The sequence below is a fragment of the Amia ocellicauda genome, chromosome 2 (assembly GCF_036373705.1).
Source record: "Amia ocellicauda isolate fAmiCal2 chromosome 2, fAmiCal2.hap1, whole genome shotgun sequence".
NCBI lineage: Eukaryota > Metazoa > Chordata > Actinopteri > Amiiformes > Amiidae > Amia > Amia ocellicauda.
In genome coordinates this window covers 45,587,429-45,604,907 of record NC_089851.1, presented here as the reverse complement: position 1 = coordinate 45,604,907, position 17,479 = coordinate 45,587,429, and the positions used below count along the sequence as shown (strand labels likewise).

The 17,479-nt window shown below is 42.4% G+C and overlaps 1 protein-coding gene across 2 annotated transcripts in view; it reads right to left on the bottom strand.

Annotated features, from left to right (window-relative positions):
• Positions 1 to 17,479, bottom strand: part of fars2 (phenylalanyl-tRNA synthetase 2, mitochondrial) — a 166,811-nt gene that overhangs the window by 108,595 nt on the left and 40,737 nt on the right. For both annotated transcript variants that reach the window (XM_066724284.1, XM_066724275.1), the window contains exons 3-5: positions 11,862 to 12,485; positions 11,035 to 11,194; positions 9,939 to 10,070 (exon numbers count right to left, since the gene is read on the bottom strand). In XM_066724284.1, the coding sequence (XP_066580381.1) occupies positions 9,939 to 10,070; positions 11,035 to 11,194; positions 11,862 to 12,467 (898 nt within the window). In that variant the 5' untranslated portion in view covers positions 12,468 to 12,485. The remainder of the gene's footprint in view (positions 1 to 9,938; positions 10,071 to 11,034; positions 11,195 to 11,861; positions 12,486 to 17,479) is intronic.

Sequence of the window (17,479 nt, the reverse complement as noted above, 5' to 3'; positions counted from 1 at the left end):
AGCCGACTCTGCTGACCCCAGTGAATACTGTTGGAATTTGAGATTTCACACTGACTCATATAGGAGAATGTGTATTATTGATGGTCTTATTAAAATCTCAGATGACTGAGACTAGGCCAGGGCATGAACAGAACAATGTTTTCTTTTATATGTGGAATATAAGCAGGAAAATAATTGGACTCTGGACCTGTTTCACCGCTTTGTCTTTAAATTGTATATATATATATATATATATATATATATATATATATATATAATAAACAGAGAACCTATTTCTTCTTCGACAGGCAGGCTGAACAGTTTCTTTCCAACGTCCTTGACACTAAGGGCTGGTTTCACAGACCCAGATTAACATTTGTTTTGGACGACCCAATGTTATTTTAGGTAGAGCAGTGCAAGACTAGTGCTAATCAAGTCAAGAGTCCTAAAACGTTTATCATTGCACCGAGTTCAGACTTGGTTTACACTGGTGCGTCCTACTGCCCGTTGTCTGTGGCCTGCTCAAGACTGGATTCCATAAGCGATTCAGATCCTGCCCTAGCACTACCTTCACCACACTCCCACCTCCTGCCTACAGCTTGCAGTGTGTGCCTGGATCCCCTCATCTCTCAGCCCCCTCTGCTGGCTGACTGGTGACAGCTTCTCTTCACCCTCCCCTGCTGTCGCCTGCTCCGCACTCCCGCCTCCCCCTCGTCTGCTATATATACATACAAACACACATATATATATATATATTTACTGGACACATTGCAAGAACAGATCAAAGATGGACAAAGGAAGCTATTGAATGGATACCAAGAGATGGAAAAAGAAGAAATTACAGAGTTGAAATCGAGTCAATTGAGTCAACTATGGGGCTCGACCTCTGGAGTCGCAGCAGCCTGTCTCACAGAGTGAGCACACATTACAGGGAGAACAGAAAGAAGGCCGCAAGCAATCACACACTTGCACTTAATTTGTGCAATGAAGCGCAGGGACTTAAATGAGCATGTTGACTAATGGCACTGTTACTGAGGAGTGAAAAAGCCTATTGCATGTGTAAAACATCCTTTAAATGTGTCTCTGAGATCGGCACTATGTGGCACCTCTTGCACCACAGCAGCCTCTGGCAATTCTGCCGGGGCTTCGGAGTGAGGCTCGTGGTCTCAGCATCATTAAAAGCAGCACCTGAAATTCCCGACAGATCTGAGGAATAATGACCACGCACTGCATTGCTGTGTGTCGGAGAAGTTTATAATACCAGGTCCCAGAACGACAGTCTCAGATATAAATCATCGCACATCCCCACGAGCCAGCTTGTTGACACGTGAGTCGTAGTCCCGGACTAGACTGAAGGCATCAGCAAGTTTAAGAGGTACAATTAAGGAGCAGCATCCAAAAGTAACCTCCAAAACAATATGGAACTTCAAATACGAAAGTAACAAATAAAGCCAAAAATTTGAGAGTCTTATATATGATTACAAAATTTTATAAAGAAACAAACAAACAAATAAAGAAAACCAAAGGTTATAAAAGGTGCATTGAAAGGATCCACACTTGCAGGCACGGCGTTCGGGGAATGTGGCAGAAAGACACTGCTACAGCCGTGCGAGGACTTCAGTCTGCCAGACATGTAGCTTGATTAATCGTCTTCTCTTAATGACCTGCATTACAGTAAACAGGGCTCTGTGTAATTCCTGGCAGCTTCTGCATGTTAAACTTCATGTCTGCAGCGTCTCATCACTCAGCCAAATTAAGAGCAGGGATTTAATAGCCTGACTGTCAAACAGGATTAGAGACCAAACTGTAGCACATTTTAACCATGCAGGCAAACCTAGCAATCAACCGGTCTATATTCATAAAGCACTTTCTGCCACAATAAAGTGAGATCTTATTTTTTAACATTGGAAATACTACCAATTCTAATATTACTACGACTACTACTAACAATACACTTCTCCTATGCTCTCAAGCGATCTCACGGGTTAAATACATATGTATCATTGTAACGTTTCCATGGTGATATCTTGAAACTGCACACAGTGATGCCAACGCCACAGACCAGAATGTCACAAATGCAGGCAGGTGCGGTGGATGAGAAAAAGCGACGCACGGTAGTATAACAGCAGGGCAGCAGTAGCGACCAAGTTCTCCTATTCACCACAAAATAAAAAGCTAATTTAAAGGGTCGAGCCAAACCATGAGAACTCATGAGCCACAAGCAAATCATTTTTTGAAGCAACAGCTAATCTCACACTGTCACATACCATCACTTATGCACGCATACTACTCTGAAACCAAATTGTACTACTGCTTAGACGACTTACTGCACTGCCAAAATGAAGTATGTTAAAAAAGTATGCAAAGGAGTATGAAGTATGCAATCGTATTCTCAACAAATCTATACACAGGCTTCACACACTTCACTTCACCTGGCACTCCTGAATGAGGGAGGTTTCACATATATGGTTAATATCATGGGTACAGGACCCTGCCCTGAGGGGGTGTCCATAGATGTCAGGACTGGATGTCAGTACATGCTTGCGATACACCCAAGACAAACTCCTTGGCGCTGAAGCTCAGGGAAAACCAGTCTACGTTTTGCTAGAAAATGTACAATGCTTCTTACATTGTTGCTTCTACTCAACTATTTGGTGTAATAATAAATAAATAAATAAATAGAAGGACTCCATTTTCTCCAACAGTGGTAATAACATGATTATTATCACTGAGACAATGTTTATAAAGTCCAGAAAGGGATAAGACTAACTCGAAGATTGTCCGGGGTTAAGAATGCTGCCCGTCACTTACTGTTAGATGGCATGTTTTACAGACTGTAAAAATTAATACATTTTTTAAGAGTTCTTCAGCTAAGGAAGTTGTATGCGATTAATTTTTCAATGCACCGAAACCAGGCAGTTAACTACTGCATCACTGTGTGTGCAGGGCTACTGTAACCTATACCTGGGCAAGAACTTCAGGGTCAGGGTTTGCACTGAGGGCCTTGGGGCCAAAATTGACAGAGCATTAACCAACAGAATTTAATATTCCAGCATCAAAAACATGGGACCTAGAGCACAGGTAGCCTTCAGAGCACCGATATCCACACAGGAGGGTCACTAAATGGTGACAGGGCGGGATTTAGAAGTCATTCCAAAAAATGTATTGTTAGAGCAGCAGTAAGAAATGGTACCCGAGAGCCATTGAGTTTACAATCGAGTCCACTATGTCATCAAGAGCTCGTGGTGGCCCTCTGAGACCATCAGCGCTTCAAAATGTCAGGCTTCATCTGCTACCTACAGTGAAGGGCGGGCTACACTGCTTGGTCTTTAATTAAACCTGCAGAGTCTGGGTGGAAGCTGAAGGAAGAACATACCCTGTCAGCAGGACCCTCTGTAAAATAATGGTCTTTCCCACAAGTTGGGACCTTTCCCCCAGCAATAACCCTACAACAGCACCCTATACTAGCCAGTTTCCTATGTTCTATACCCACAACTCTCTAACACAGACGCACACCGACAACTGCTTTTCACTTTGGCGTTGGGGCCCAATCACGTGTGCTCTTCATCTAGTCTGAGTGCTGATTTGGGGGTGGTGGAGAGAAAAAAAAAATATAAAAATCTCTTACATAATTATTTTAAGATGTCTGTGAGGAAGTACATTAAAATAACTTCAGTCGAGAAAACCCTTAGAAGAAATCCTCATAAAGCTGCAATTTAAGGCTTTGTCATTCTGGTGAGAATAGATTCAAGACAAGTATTTCTTTCAGTAAAACGGGACACTGTTCCTAGCCAGGAAAGCTATTTGAATACATCCATGCTTCCTGCTATGTCTCCAGACACCACACATCACTGACATTACAACATGCTTTAAAAATAGTTTACGGGTCTATTAACTCCAAGGAAGCCTGACAGCGTGTTGGGTCACAGGAAGACTTTGGCAGACCCACACTCAATTTTGTAGTCAAAGAATGCTTCAAGTTCAAAGGAAAAATGCTTATGGAAATTGACAGTGCAAGGCTATTAAAAATAACAAGTGAAAGCAACATTTACATACGATGATTTCTGCTTGTTAATTAAACTTTTTAAGAAATGTTATGAATATAGCCCATAGTGTATGACCAGGTCTTTCCTGTGTTTAAGATGGCACTCCCCCGCAGTTTCCCCATCTCCCTCTCCCTCTCTGCTGTGTGAGGCTGACATCTGCTGGAGGAGCCTGGGGGGGGGGGGGGGGATCTCCTCGGCTCTCCTGGTCTCTAACTAGGCTGCCCGTGGTCATGGAGGCCAGGCACAGGCTGTGTGAAAGCAGCTGGGCTGTTAAGCCAGCGCATCGCCAGTCCTGAACCCACTACCAGCAATCACATCCTAAATCAAACTAACTGATGCTGCTTATGTTAAGTCTTGGTCAGCCTGCATAAGTATCAGACGATGACTATTGATCTGTTATGTGTGTTCCCGGGTCTCGTCTTTATACACCTTTAGTGGTTTGTTCTTTTTCTCTTTCTTTCATTGTCCCCTTTTTCTTTACTTATTTCTCTGTAGATTACAAAATGAAAAAAAAAAAAAAAAAATGAAAATCTACCATCTGATTTTTAAGGGTCAAGCGATCAGTATATTCATAACAAGAAAGGTGTCGGCTTTGTCAGTCCAAAGCACTGTTATCCACTAGCAGTGATCACAGGGCCAGGAGGGCAGCGCAGCACAGTGCACGGGCCCTGAGGCGACTGTGGCTGTGTTTACATGCTGGTAAATAAGTGATGTAAGCAGAGGTACGGTTATGACTTATTCAAGGTGGTTATGGCTGTGGTTGCAGCTCTAAATAGTTTAAAGCGAATCAATCTTCACAGCCTTTGCTGTCGGAGGCGACTCCCTCAGATCCTGGATGGCATTAATATCGGTAAGTTAGCAGTACGCAGCCAAGGGAGATGGGAGAGCAACTGTTCTTGTGTCAGCACTTACAACTAAGGTGTTCAAAGCTGGGGTGTGTATGTGTGGGGGGGGGGATCTGGTCCATCAAGAAAAATCCCAGTACAACCGCACAGTCATCTGCTCTACTGTCATACAGATCAGTCACTGAATGCCTCCTGCACTTTGCTCATGGCGGACATCACACACACACACGTCTGCGTCAATGCACATGTTATACTCCCTGGTGGTCTCACCGGACTGCAGGGCAGGTTGGGAAAGGTGCGCTTTGTCATGCTAAATCGCCAAATCTCACGAGTCGTGCTAAGCTGTGTGGTCAATAGCGCAGGCTTGTGTGATGGGTTGTGTTGGATTTGGACGATATCTTAAGTAGATTAAGAGATATATCACTGTAATATTATCATTATAAAAACTAGGAAAGAGCAAAAATAATTATGATAATAAGATTATTATTATAATTAAATATACATCAAATCATCATCATCACATACAATTATTACTGAACCAGATTCTGGAGAAATGTGGATTATACATGTGGCCCCCGTGGTCATCTGTGCAAAAGCTCCACTTACCAGAAAAAAAACGTCCTGTGGTGACAGATATGCAGGTGTTTGAAAGGGCTATTATAGTAAGCTGCACAGACCGTCATAAAAATACCAGACCTTGGAGAAAGGCGGCTTTCATTTTGTGCTGAAGAAAGGTAATGACTTCAATATGAAAATAAAAGAAAATACTCCAACAGGGGCCTATTTGGGACTAGATCCTCGCCCCCATAGATCTTTTCTAGCCTGCCAAAAGAACATTCTGAATATCCATTTATTTATTTTGTTATTATTTTTTTAGGTCAGGAAAATAACCTGCAACAGTAACTGCCAAAAAACTTTTTACAATGTCACTTATCATCAAGGGAAAACAGTCATTATAATCTTTCAGCCAAACGTTTCTCAGCTGGCTGAAAGCTTCTGATATTGAGCCAACAAACGCATCGTCCGAAGCTATGAGAATCAGTCCGAGTGCCTCAGCTGCTACTAAGGAACAGCAGCGTAAGGTTAGTGACTCTGAAGTTGGATCGGCGTATTCTGACTAAACAAACTTCTGGTTTGGCCTTCGCAAAGAACTCTCAGACACGTTCGGTGCGGACCTTTTCAGATGATTTTGTGGAAGGTCCCAGAACATCACTGGTCAGAAGGGTTACACATCGTCTTCCCACTGCTGATTTCCCTGATTTCCCTGACCTGCTCTTCTACCAAGAAAAGGCTATCAGTCCAGCACAGGGAGAAAAATAGGTTACGCAACAGTACGTTTTTGAAAATGGGCGCACCTTAGTAATGAGTCCCAGAAGATAAGAAAGGAAAGCAGCTTAGTTTTGAATATTTAAGTGTTTTGATTTTTTTATTATAAAGTGGGGGTAGTATTATACTGTAGGAATGCTCCCAAGCGGCTCAACTGATAAAATATTGGGAATCTGAATGAAATTATCTGAAAACTGCAAGTCCAAAGAGAAATGACAATTCAGATGGAGCAGATGTCAGGGAATGCAACAAGTAAAAAACAAGGATATACATACAATATAGTGCAGTGCTTTAAAGACGTCTGGTTTCGTTTTGGCCTTTACCCGCTATCCCAATGAGACACCTAACTGATCGATTGGTCCTCACTGCAGAGCTTTTTAATAACCGGGGGCATTACTTGGACCTATCACTTTGACAACACATTTCGGCAGCCCAGGATCACAGACATTGAGCACTGCGTGGCCGACCCAATTCAATTTGCTATTCTTAACAACAAAAAACACACACTTTTTAATTACTCTCAGGTTATAAAACATACATGTAAGTGTATAAAACTTATTTCAGTTATTTCAAATTTGAAACCCATTAAAAATGAAAGAAGCATTGCTCCGTGAATGATTTAAAAAGCTTCACTCGGAAATCTGTACCGTTGTGTAATACCTTGTAGATCAAATCCAAACATTCACAATGCACGTTCACATTAGGATTAATGTTGTCCATGGCATCTTCTAGCTCCTACTGTCCTGTGTTGGTTGAAGTGTGCCCCTTTTGTGAAAACTGTAAGTCACCCTGGGTAAGGATGTCTGCAAGAATGAATTAATAAATGAACGATGAATGAATTCCCTCTGTAAACAGCACCAGCAGCAGCAGAAGAATTTTCAACACTGAGGCTGCTAGCCTTATTTATCAAACAATGAATGTATGGACAGTAGGGCTGTGCGATATGACGATATACACTCACCTAAAGGATTATTAGCAACACCTGTTCAATTTCTCATTAATGCAATTATCTAACCAACCAATCACATGGCAGTTGCTTCAATGCATTTAGGGGTGTGGTCCTGGTCAAGACAATCTCCTGAACTCCAAACTGAATGTCTGAATGGGAAAGAAAGGTGATTTAAGCAATTTTGAGCGTGGCATGGTTGTTGGTGCCAGACGGGCCGGTCTGAGTATTTCACAATCTGCTCAGTTACTGGGATTTTCACGCACAACCATTTCTAGGGTTTACAAAGAATGGTGTAAAAAGGGAAAAACATCCAGTATGCGGCAGTCCTGTGGGCGAAAATGCCTTGTTGATGCTAGAGGTCAGAGGAGAATGGGCCGACTGATTCAAGCTGATAGAAGAGCAACTTTGACAGAAATAACCACTCGTTACAACCGAGGTATGCAGCAAAGCATTTGTGAAGCCACAACACGTACAACCTTGAGGTGGATGGGCTATAACAGCAGAAGACCCCACCGGGTACCACTCATCTCCACTACAAATAGGAAAAAGAGGCTACAATTTGCACAAGCTCACCAAAATTGGACAGTTGAAGACTGGAAAAATGTTGCCTGGTCTGATGAGTCTCGATTTCTGTTGAGACATTCAGATGGTAGAGTCAGAATTTGGCGTAAACAGAATGAGAACATGGATCCATCATGCCTTGTTACCACTGTGCAGGCTGGTAGTGGTGGTGTAATGGTGTGGGGGATGTTTTCTTGGCACACTTTAGGCCCCTTAGTGCCAATTGGGCATCGTTTAAATGCCACGGCCTACCTGAGCATTGTTTCTGACCATGTCCATCCCTTTATGACCACCATGTACCCATCCTCTGATGGATAATGCACCATGTCACAAAGGTCGAATCATTTCAAATTGGTTTCTTGAACATGACAATGAGTTCACTGTACTAAACTGGCCCCCACAGTCACCAGATCTCAACCCAATAGAGCATCTTTGGGATGTGGTGGAACGGGAGCTTGGTGCCCTGGATGTGCATCCCACAAATCTCCATCAACTGCAAGATGCTATCCTATCAATATGGGCCAACATTTCTAAAGAATGCTTTCAGCACCTTGTTGAATCAATGCCACGTAGAATTAAGGCAGTTCTGAAGGCGAAAGGGGGTCAAACACAGTATTAGTATGGTGTTCCTAATAATCCTTTAGGTGAGTGTATATATATATATATATATATATATACACACACACATATACACACACATGTATCTATACATATATCCCATAACATAACACATGTAATAGTAATCACACACCACTTGCACTGTTATGTATTGCATTCTGCATATATTTACCATGACAGCCTGCATGTAGTATTTGTTAGTTTTGAATATTTAATGATTATATAAAGACTTGTTTAAATGTCTTTGGTCTTATTTTGTAGCTTGATTGGATAAAAACGAGGCATATCGAGGTATATATCGTGCATCGCCCAAACTTCCAAAAAATATCGAGATATCATATCGCCCAGCCCTAATGGACAGTAAGAAAGACAAGCAGGTAGATTTAAAATGTCATTTATCCCCGACTCCCAAAGGAAATCACTCGATATTATTTAACACAAAGGAGTTTTGATTCTGTTCATTTCAGAACAGCCTAGTGCACAAGAGCAGGGGGGAATATTGATTTCAAATACAGTGAATCTCTTATAATTCATCACCTCCAGAAGAACGGCTCGAACAACAACTTAAACAGAACTGACGACTTCTACAATGCGTGCGCTATGGCCACACACTGACACAGTAGATGGTAACTGATTGAATGTAATTCTAAAAAGTATAAATATGGCCCTGTATATTGCAATTGGCAAATTGATTCCAGCACCAAAGCTGCACTCAGGGGTTCATATCAGAACACAAAAGTCTGGCGTAGATTTTTAAGATGTTATCATATTAAATACACAAACTCAAGATGGAGAACGACAGATGTATAGGAGCAAAAATAGTTATGGGCAGGACTTTTGATATGATAAAAGTATAAATAACAGTTTTGATATGTTATATGGATACAGAATAGAGTAATAATTATATGTTGTGCAGTCTGCCTGGGAACTACAATATTGTAATCAGAAGTATTATATGTAAATCCTCCAAAACAAAAATGCAAATCATGCAAAAGGGAAATGTTTCTTGCTTTGCACAGCCTCCAAAGAACAAAATCCACCAAGGCTACCACCAAGGTATCCAGGCTGACTAGTTACCAGAGGGTTGTAATTGATAATACGTTTGGGAAATTATGAGGGTAGTGAGTGAGTGTTTGCACAACGTCTCCTCTCCCCAAAACAGAAATACACAACGAGAGATGAGCACAAAGTCTGATGCGCTGTTGCCAGTGATGGATTTGTCCGGAGGCATCTCTCAGTGCAAAGAACTCCCTTCCTCTGTATACCACAGACCCAATCGATTAATGTGCCTTTAAATAAATCACAGGTTTATGACTTGGGCTTACCAGCTTATTTTTGTTTGTTTGTTGTTGTCCAATTCAGTCCCTTTGATATCAAACCCATATATATCAGACATTAACCATTGCAGTGTAAGAAAAGACACACAGCTTAAACAAACTGATTTCAGCTCATCTTTTTGCTGCTTTAGTGAATGAATGTAATCGAAAAATGTATAAAATGTACAAAAACAGCATTTACCAGATGGCTTTTCCTGGCAGGTGCCAAGAATTGTTAGTTACATATTGTAGGTTGAGTGCCAACAGATATTTAGAGATTTAATTCAATGGTCAATACCTGAGTTCACCAGCTCCTGCTCCATCACTCCACAACCCAGGACCTCCAGCCAGTCTCCCTGGAACTTGATCTCCATCTCAAAGGAAGGGTGCGTGAATGGGAAATAACAGTCCACCCAGCGAATTTCCAGATCTGTGTGAAGCAAAAGCAAAGCAACAAACTAAGCAGGTTAAACTAAACAAACAACAAGTGCATTCTCGAGAGAATAAAGTCGCAAACAAAGGCTGGGATTAAATCAAAGCTTTGACCCTCCTGCTAATACAAAACTTGTAAGATGCTATTTTCTTCCGCTCATAAATGTTACCGCCATGATGTACAGATTTGGAGTTTGCTATTAGTGGGTGGGTCAATGTTTTGATTTAATCCGGCCCGAAGTCATTTACAACCATGTTTTTTTTTTCTTGTTGTTTCTTTCCAACAGAGACAATAAATCTTGAAAGTTGGGGAAGAAATAGCAGTGTCCTTTCCAATATCAGAAACGCTCTGCTCAGCTCACTATCTCTTGGAAATTCAATCCATCACCTGTCACATTCTGGGGTGGACGGGGGGATGACGGAGGGTGGGGAGAGATGGATGTGGGGGTTGGGGTGGATAAGATGAGTGTGGGTGCAGCTAGGCCTGGTTAATACTGTCCTCATCTCTAACTGGAAATGACTACCAGAGACAATAAAAGACACCAGGTTGTTTATGTAGGGAATAAGCGAAGCTTTGCCTCTGCATCTGGCCACACAAAAACGCCTGTCAGGGGCAGGTTGAAAGAATCCCTATGGTGAGCTATCCTCCTCTGACTCCTGGCTTGGGAACAAAAGAAGGATAAAATATAGAAAAGGAGAGAAAGGAAGATTGAGGAATGAAGACTAAAAAGAGAAAAATATAAGAAATGAAAAAAAAAAAAAAAAAAAAGGACAGATTAAAGACTCAGGAAAATGACCTGTGTCAAGGCTATCCGTTGCTTCTCGGTGTTGGGACAGAAGCAACAGAAAGAAGCTGAAGCTGATAACAGTGGCTGTGCCGACACATTTAAGCCTGTCCGGCCCACACTGACCGGTCCCCGAGTATCAGAGATAGCAGCAGGACAGAGCTATAGTGTACCCACCTGTCCCAAACAGCTGAGTGATGAGTTTGCGGACAGTCTGTTTGAGGTTGAACTCCACCAGCTTGACGGCCTCGAGCGTGTGGGTCTCCTGCTTCTCCGGGGTGCGGGGGCCCCTCTCGAACAGACGCAGCTCCCCTCCGTTCACAACGCTGGCAAACAGCTGGCAACCAGACAAGAGCAGAGGCAAGTCAGAGGAGGGAGGTTGTTTTATAATATACATCAAACCACGGCATAGGTCTGTATTCACAAAGTTCATATTTGGTGTTGTAAAAGACAAGGATAAGCTAATAAGACAAAATGCTGTCAATAATCAAGTCTGGAATTTTACAAATGAAATACAAGCAGGAGCCATGATGAAAACTTGTGATTGTGTATATTGTGTAATTGTGTATAATTGGTTGTGGGTGTGCGTCATTAGTAAGCTCTGTCGGGTTTCTAAACTACATCAAGAGACTGACTTATTCATGAATCATAACTTTAACTAAGACTGAATCATAAATCATAACTTTAACCCACTTGCCTATACAAATTCCAATCCCAGTAGTGGATGTATAATTTCTATGTGTATCATATCTTTGCTGAAGTGCTAATAATATCAATGTCCATTCAGACAATTTTGCATTGAAAACAGACCCTGAGGTCAAACAATCTTTACAAGAAGACCTGCAAGAATTTTACATTTTCCTGGGAAGCAAGTGAGGAAGTTTTAGATTTAGTGTAGGAGAGAAGGGTCACATTCTGCACACTGCAAGTCACCGTCCAGGGGTTTGATATTGTACTGATACTAGTTTACACGCCCCCTGACCAGCGCTCCTCCACTCCCTCACCTCATGGTTGGAGAAGAGCCGCACTCCCTCCATCTGGTGGAAGACAGGGTAGTGACTGGCGTCGATCTCATCTCTGCGGTAGACGTCCCCCGCCACCAGAAAGGCGTCTAGGCCGGAGTGCACCAGGTCCCTCTGGTGGGCAGAGGTGTGCGCCCTCAGCATGTGGCCCCGGTTGAGGTAGTAGTTGTCCCCCTTCTTGCGGCTGGGGTGGTCGGCAGGTATCAGGAGGCTGTCGAAGTTCTGCTCCACCGTCACCACAGGGCACAGGTTGTCGTAGACTGAGAACAGGGGGGTCCCAAAGCGCCCTGTGTACTGCTGGTAGAAGTGGGCTTTGATGCGCTCCTTGATGAGCCACAACGGGTGGTGCTGCCGATTGTGAAGGTCCTTGCCCACCTTGGACAGGATTTTGGGCGTCACGTTGGTGTAGTCATCCCGCTGGTGGATTGTCCCGAACAGCTCCGCGCATTCCTGGCCGCTGGAGCTGGGGGCAGGCCCCGACGTCACCCTTCTGTGGGCAGCCTGGGTGGGAGCTTCCCATCGGCCTCTGCGGAGCGCCGTGGCCTGAACCAGCCGGGCGATTGGCCCCACACCACCATACAGCCTCATAACCACACACCCATGCACCTAGAGAAGGAGAGCACAGAGAAAGGGTGAAACACTGAAGCAACGCTGGTGCATTCAAACTGGTAATGTCGAACAAAACTGGGGTGAATAAGTTCAAGCACCATGAATTTCGTTTAGGCGATGCAATGGTTTTTGGGAATTGTTTATTTCCAATTGTGTGGTCTAGAACTGCCCTAGAACTGTCTAGAGTCCCTCAGCTGCCTGTTCCTGTATTATGGCATGCAGATGCTCTGGAATCAGAAACGGTGCGGAGATTAGCATTGCTGGCGTTTGCTGTGGTCCAGAGAAAATATATTCCTAATTACTGCAGGACCAAAATTAACTTGCGGACGCCTGCTCCTGAATCTGCAATGTGTTGAAACTAACTCCTGGCCCATGAAAGCAAGAAAAAAAGAAAATACATAAAAACAACCAATTGCCTGGTGGAACCAAGTGGGAGACACGCATAGATCTTTGGTTAACCATTGCTCCTCAGACACTCAAGTGGTGTCTGTCTGTGGCCGGGAAAAGGTGAATTTAAAAGAACTAAAAAAATTCATAGCAGAACAGTATTTTTATTTTTTTTGTTTAAATGCAAATCATCAAGTATTTTGCACTTCGCTTTTTTAAACTAGTTTCTTGGATATGCGAATTACTTGATGTTAAAATGCATATGGAAAGACTGTATTCTCATCTAAGTGAGGGGTGGTGATATAAAGCTGCTTCAGGCACCTCTTCAGGAGCTCTGCCAAACTGCCCACCTTCATCCTGTCCTAGATACCCCCCTGCCATTCTGCCACAGGCCCTTTCCAAGCCAGATCCAGAGTGTGCCAATGCCAAGCTGTTCACACTTCCCCTTCCTTGAACTTCAATTTGTTATTATTATTATTTTTACATTACTATTTATGGAGCAGAATTTTTTAACTGGAGCAATCTCAGTACAATACCTCACTCAAGGGTACAACAGCAGTGACCCCCACCTGGGATTGAACCCACAACCCTCTGCTCCAGAATCTGGACCCCTGACCACTACTCCAACCTGGTACCCAAATAGGCAGAGCTGTGGGCTCTCCACACTGTAAGCTCTGTAACGACCGCACTTTTCTTCAACAGCATTTAGTGCAATTTGTATACATTACTTGCAAAGGTCATCATAAAGCAGTGGTCCTCAAATGACACTGGCACTGCGTGTTTGCCACCTATTGCCTGCACTCTTTGCTGGCAAAACTACAGGTTGTCTGCCTGAAAAAACAATTGTATCACACAATGCACTACATTTTCTGGGCTGCTTTCAGGAACAAGGGCACTGGGATCAACAAATGGTTCCAGTCTTGCGCCTGAGACATTAAGGTCTGGCCTTCTCTCTGGACCCTAGAGCTGTTCTGTGCACTCTTCCATGATCGAAGAATTGAAGATCACACAGGGGTTTCCAACACCTAAGCAGTGGTGTGGCCATGGAGAGTTAAGCGATATATACAGTTTTTACTGCTCAAAAATGGCAAGTATGAGAAATATCCCAGAGGTGTTTCTGGTCAGCTGGATACTACTCCCTATAAATGCTGCTTGCTGTAAAACCGCAGCCCACACAAATCTGCTTCTCTCCTTCAAGGTTGGGAATCTAACATTGCACTTCAGGAGAGACTATTAAGGCAATGAGAGAAGAAGATAAAGCTAGACTTAGATTGTGCTTTGTGTACATTTCTTCAAATAAACCCAAAACAAGAAACAGTTTGTTTTTGTTCCATCGCACGCTTTGGCTGTGGAAAACAAACTGATGTGTATCGAAATGGGAAAACCGTAGGCACTGTGAAAAGGTCCACTGTTTATCTGACGACCCCACTGTCAAAGCTGTCACTTCGAAGAGGAGAGATTTCAGCACGCCGCTTCTGCCTGATTCCGGAGAGCTTGAAAACTGTAGCAATTACCTCGCGAGAAACACGAATAAATAACTGCTTCGGTGGTTTCACTCTTATAGTTACACATCAAAAACAAAAGGATGAAAAAGAAAAAGAAAGAAATCCATAAATAGGTATGCAAGCGACTGAACTCTCCAAGGATGGACTTGAATACTTCCGTTTTCTTTTTTCTTCTCTTCAAATCAATAAGTGCAGTGTAAAATGGAAGCTGATACACACAAATAAAATTAAGTTCCCAACTAACAAACAGACATCTGTGGGTAAACATGCATATATATTTCCATACCTAAGGCTGTCATAAAAACCTTGCATTGATGTGCTCCTGGTGATACATTAACTTATTTATATATATGAAACACACCATGTATGTATACAGTGCTTACAGGAAGTACTCACCCCCCTTGGATGTTTTCACAATTTGTTGTGTTACAACCTTAAATCTTGATGTATTCAAATTTGATTATTTTCTTTTGATCTACACAACCTACTACACACTTCGTGTTAACAACAGTTAATGGGGGGAAAAAACAAACCTGACATGTCTTGGTTATTGAAGTATTCACCCACCTGAGGCAATACTGAATACTGAATAAATATGTAGGGAATACACCATGGCAAGCCTATATTTCAGAGCAAGAAGCTTTAGACTATGTCCAGCTAAAGAATACTGCATTACTGGGTGTAACTGGGATGTTTCAGGCGTCTCAGAAACTTGGCTGTCAGAGAGCAACAAAAAGGAATGTGGCATGTGTGTGTACTGTCTAAGTGGTGGTGTAAATGTATGTATTAAAAACAGCCTACAAGCTCAGGATGCATATGGTCAAACATGTACCCACACTTCATAACCAATCACAGATATTTACATAATGCACAATTGAATTTGAAAAGCGTTTTTTAAAGAAAAGACCATAATGAATTAGGATTTCCTTCGCAGTAGCACCTGGGAGGGAAGCACTGGCGCATCAGGTGCTCAGTTCGGACTGCAACAGGTGGCCCTTGAACAAGGCTGAGTCATCAGCGCCGGCCAAGACGGAGTGAGACAGAGCTGAAGAACGGGGTCAGAACAGCAAAAGAATCGATAGGGTGCGGAGTGGAAATACATATATATATTGCTTGAGGCAAAGAGCAAGTATTGGAAACCAAAAAGAGCATCTGTTTGTAATTAGTTCTTAATTCCCACTCTGCAATTCAAATAAACGGATCAGACCCAGGCCTTCAGACTAACGGCCTGTCAACTCCACCAGACAAGACTGGCCTCAATTATTCATCAGGTAGCCGGGGTATCAGTGGAGAACCTGAGACGGGCCGGATTCCCAGGGGAAAGCAGGGCACTGTGGGCTTCACTGGGTTTCTCCGAGGTGCAGCTCATCATATGCCATCAAAGTTGCGGTTACATATACACATTACCACCGGTGCTTTTGAGACCTTGTTTTTAATATACATATTTTAAATTGAAAATAAATAAATAGAGAAGTATAACAGCAAGAAAGGAAAGTAAATACAACATTAAATATCTCACAGTATATTTTACAATGACATACTAAAATCTGTTACTTGGCAGTTAAGTGGTTATGTTGGTCTGAACAATTTATCCATTGCCATATTTAATTATGGGAATAAGAAGTAATAAGGTCACCCATCCTCTACATTTTCCAGACCTAAGCTTATTACATATCAGCTGAAAACTGTCAGTTCGGTTTCATTAGTGGATAAAGTTTTCGTCTGTATGTCAGAAGAGTAGTATTGTACAGCATGCCAGACAGCGGCACATTCCTGTTCTTTGGTGTTTTACTAATTGCAAGTGTCTCTTCCACTCATGTGGTCCTTTTCATCTCTGGGTAATCAGCTCTTTCATGTGTTTCGTCAGATCTCCTTTTGTTCCCTAGTATCTCGGTGGTTTGATACTCTTTCACATGCAGAATATGATTTGGGTCACGGAGGGGGTGGGGGGGAGACCCATTACAAAGTGTTGCTCATTTATTCTACATCACTAATTGCTTCGGTTTGAAACCTGCAAAACTGCAGAGAAACAGGCAGATCTAAATGGAGGGATTATGCTTTATTTATTGCAAACCCACACTGAATCTCAGCTGGAGTTGGTCAAATATTTACACACAGACTACCTAGAAGGCCCTCCCCGCCCCCTGTGTGCTTGTACAGCAGGTCTGAAAGAATATGGGGGAGAGGACTGTGGTCTGATCTTCAAGTGCAGACCAGTTGCTAAGATGGAAACCACTTTCCCCTTGCTTTTCAGACTGACTTCTCTATGAACAACCTGCTTGTAAAACAGGTAGTTATAACAGAGATACACATTTTAATTTTAATATACATTTTTAAGTAGTACCACAGTGGAAAGTTTTGGCAGCAGTATAACTCATAGGTCTGTTCCATGGGGGGGGGGGGGGGGGGGAGGGCGCAACCCTCTTCCTGAAGTGCCACAGATATTACAGGTCTCTATAGATCACCAATAACTAGATACCTTGCATGCATGGACTATTTTACTAATTAAGATAATAAATTGGCTCAATTAAGCAATTAACAATCCAGATCAAAACAAAAACCAGCAGGCACTATGGTCCTCCTGGGCTGGCACAAAAAGTGTCCTCTTGCTATTTGAACTAAATGCAGACGTGATAGGGCTTGGCAACTTAGACAGGTGTAAAGTGAATTAAAGTAGTCCAAACACAATGAAATAAAATAATGAATTACCTTATCAGTATCACCTACAGACACAATTGACCTGTTTCTAGATATATTTCTCAGTTGGTAGTTACATGCTACTACCAGTTGTAAAATACAGCTCTGAAAAAAATTGAGACCCCTACAAAATTATCAGTTTCTCTGGTTTTTAATGTTTATAGGTATGTGTTTGGGTAAAATTAACATTTTTGTTTTATTCTATAAACTACTGACAACATTTCTCCCAAATTCCAAATAAAAATATGAATGGAATGGAATGGCTGCCATACATGTAGAGATGCTGATTTAAGAAAAAATTGCAGTGGTCTTTTTTCCAGTGCTGTATATCTAGATTCAGGTGGTTTTTGTCAGTAGGTGATACTGAGAAGGTAATTCATGCTTTTATTTAATAGTAATCAC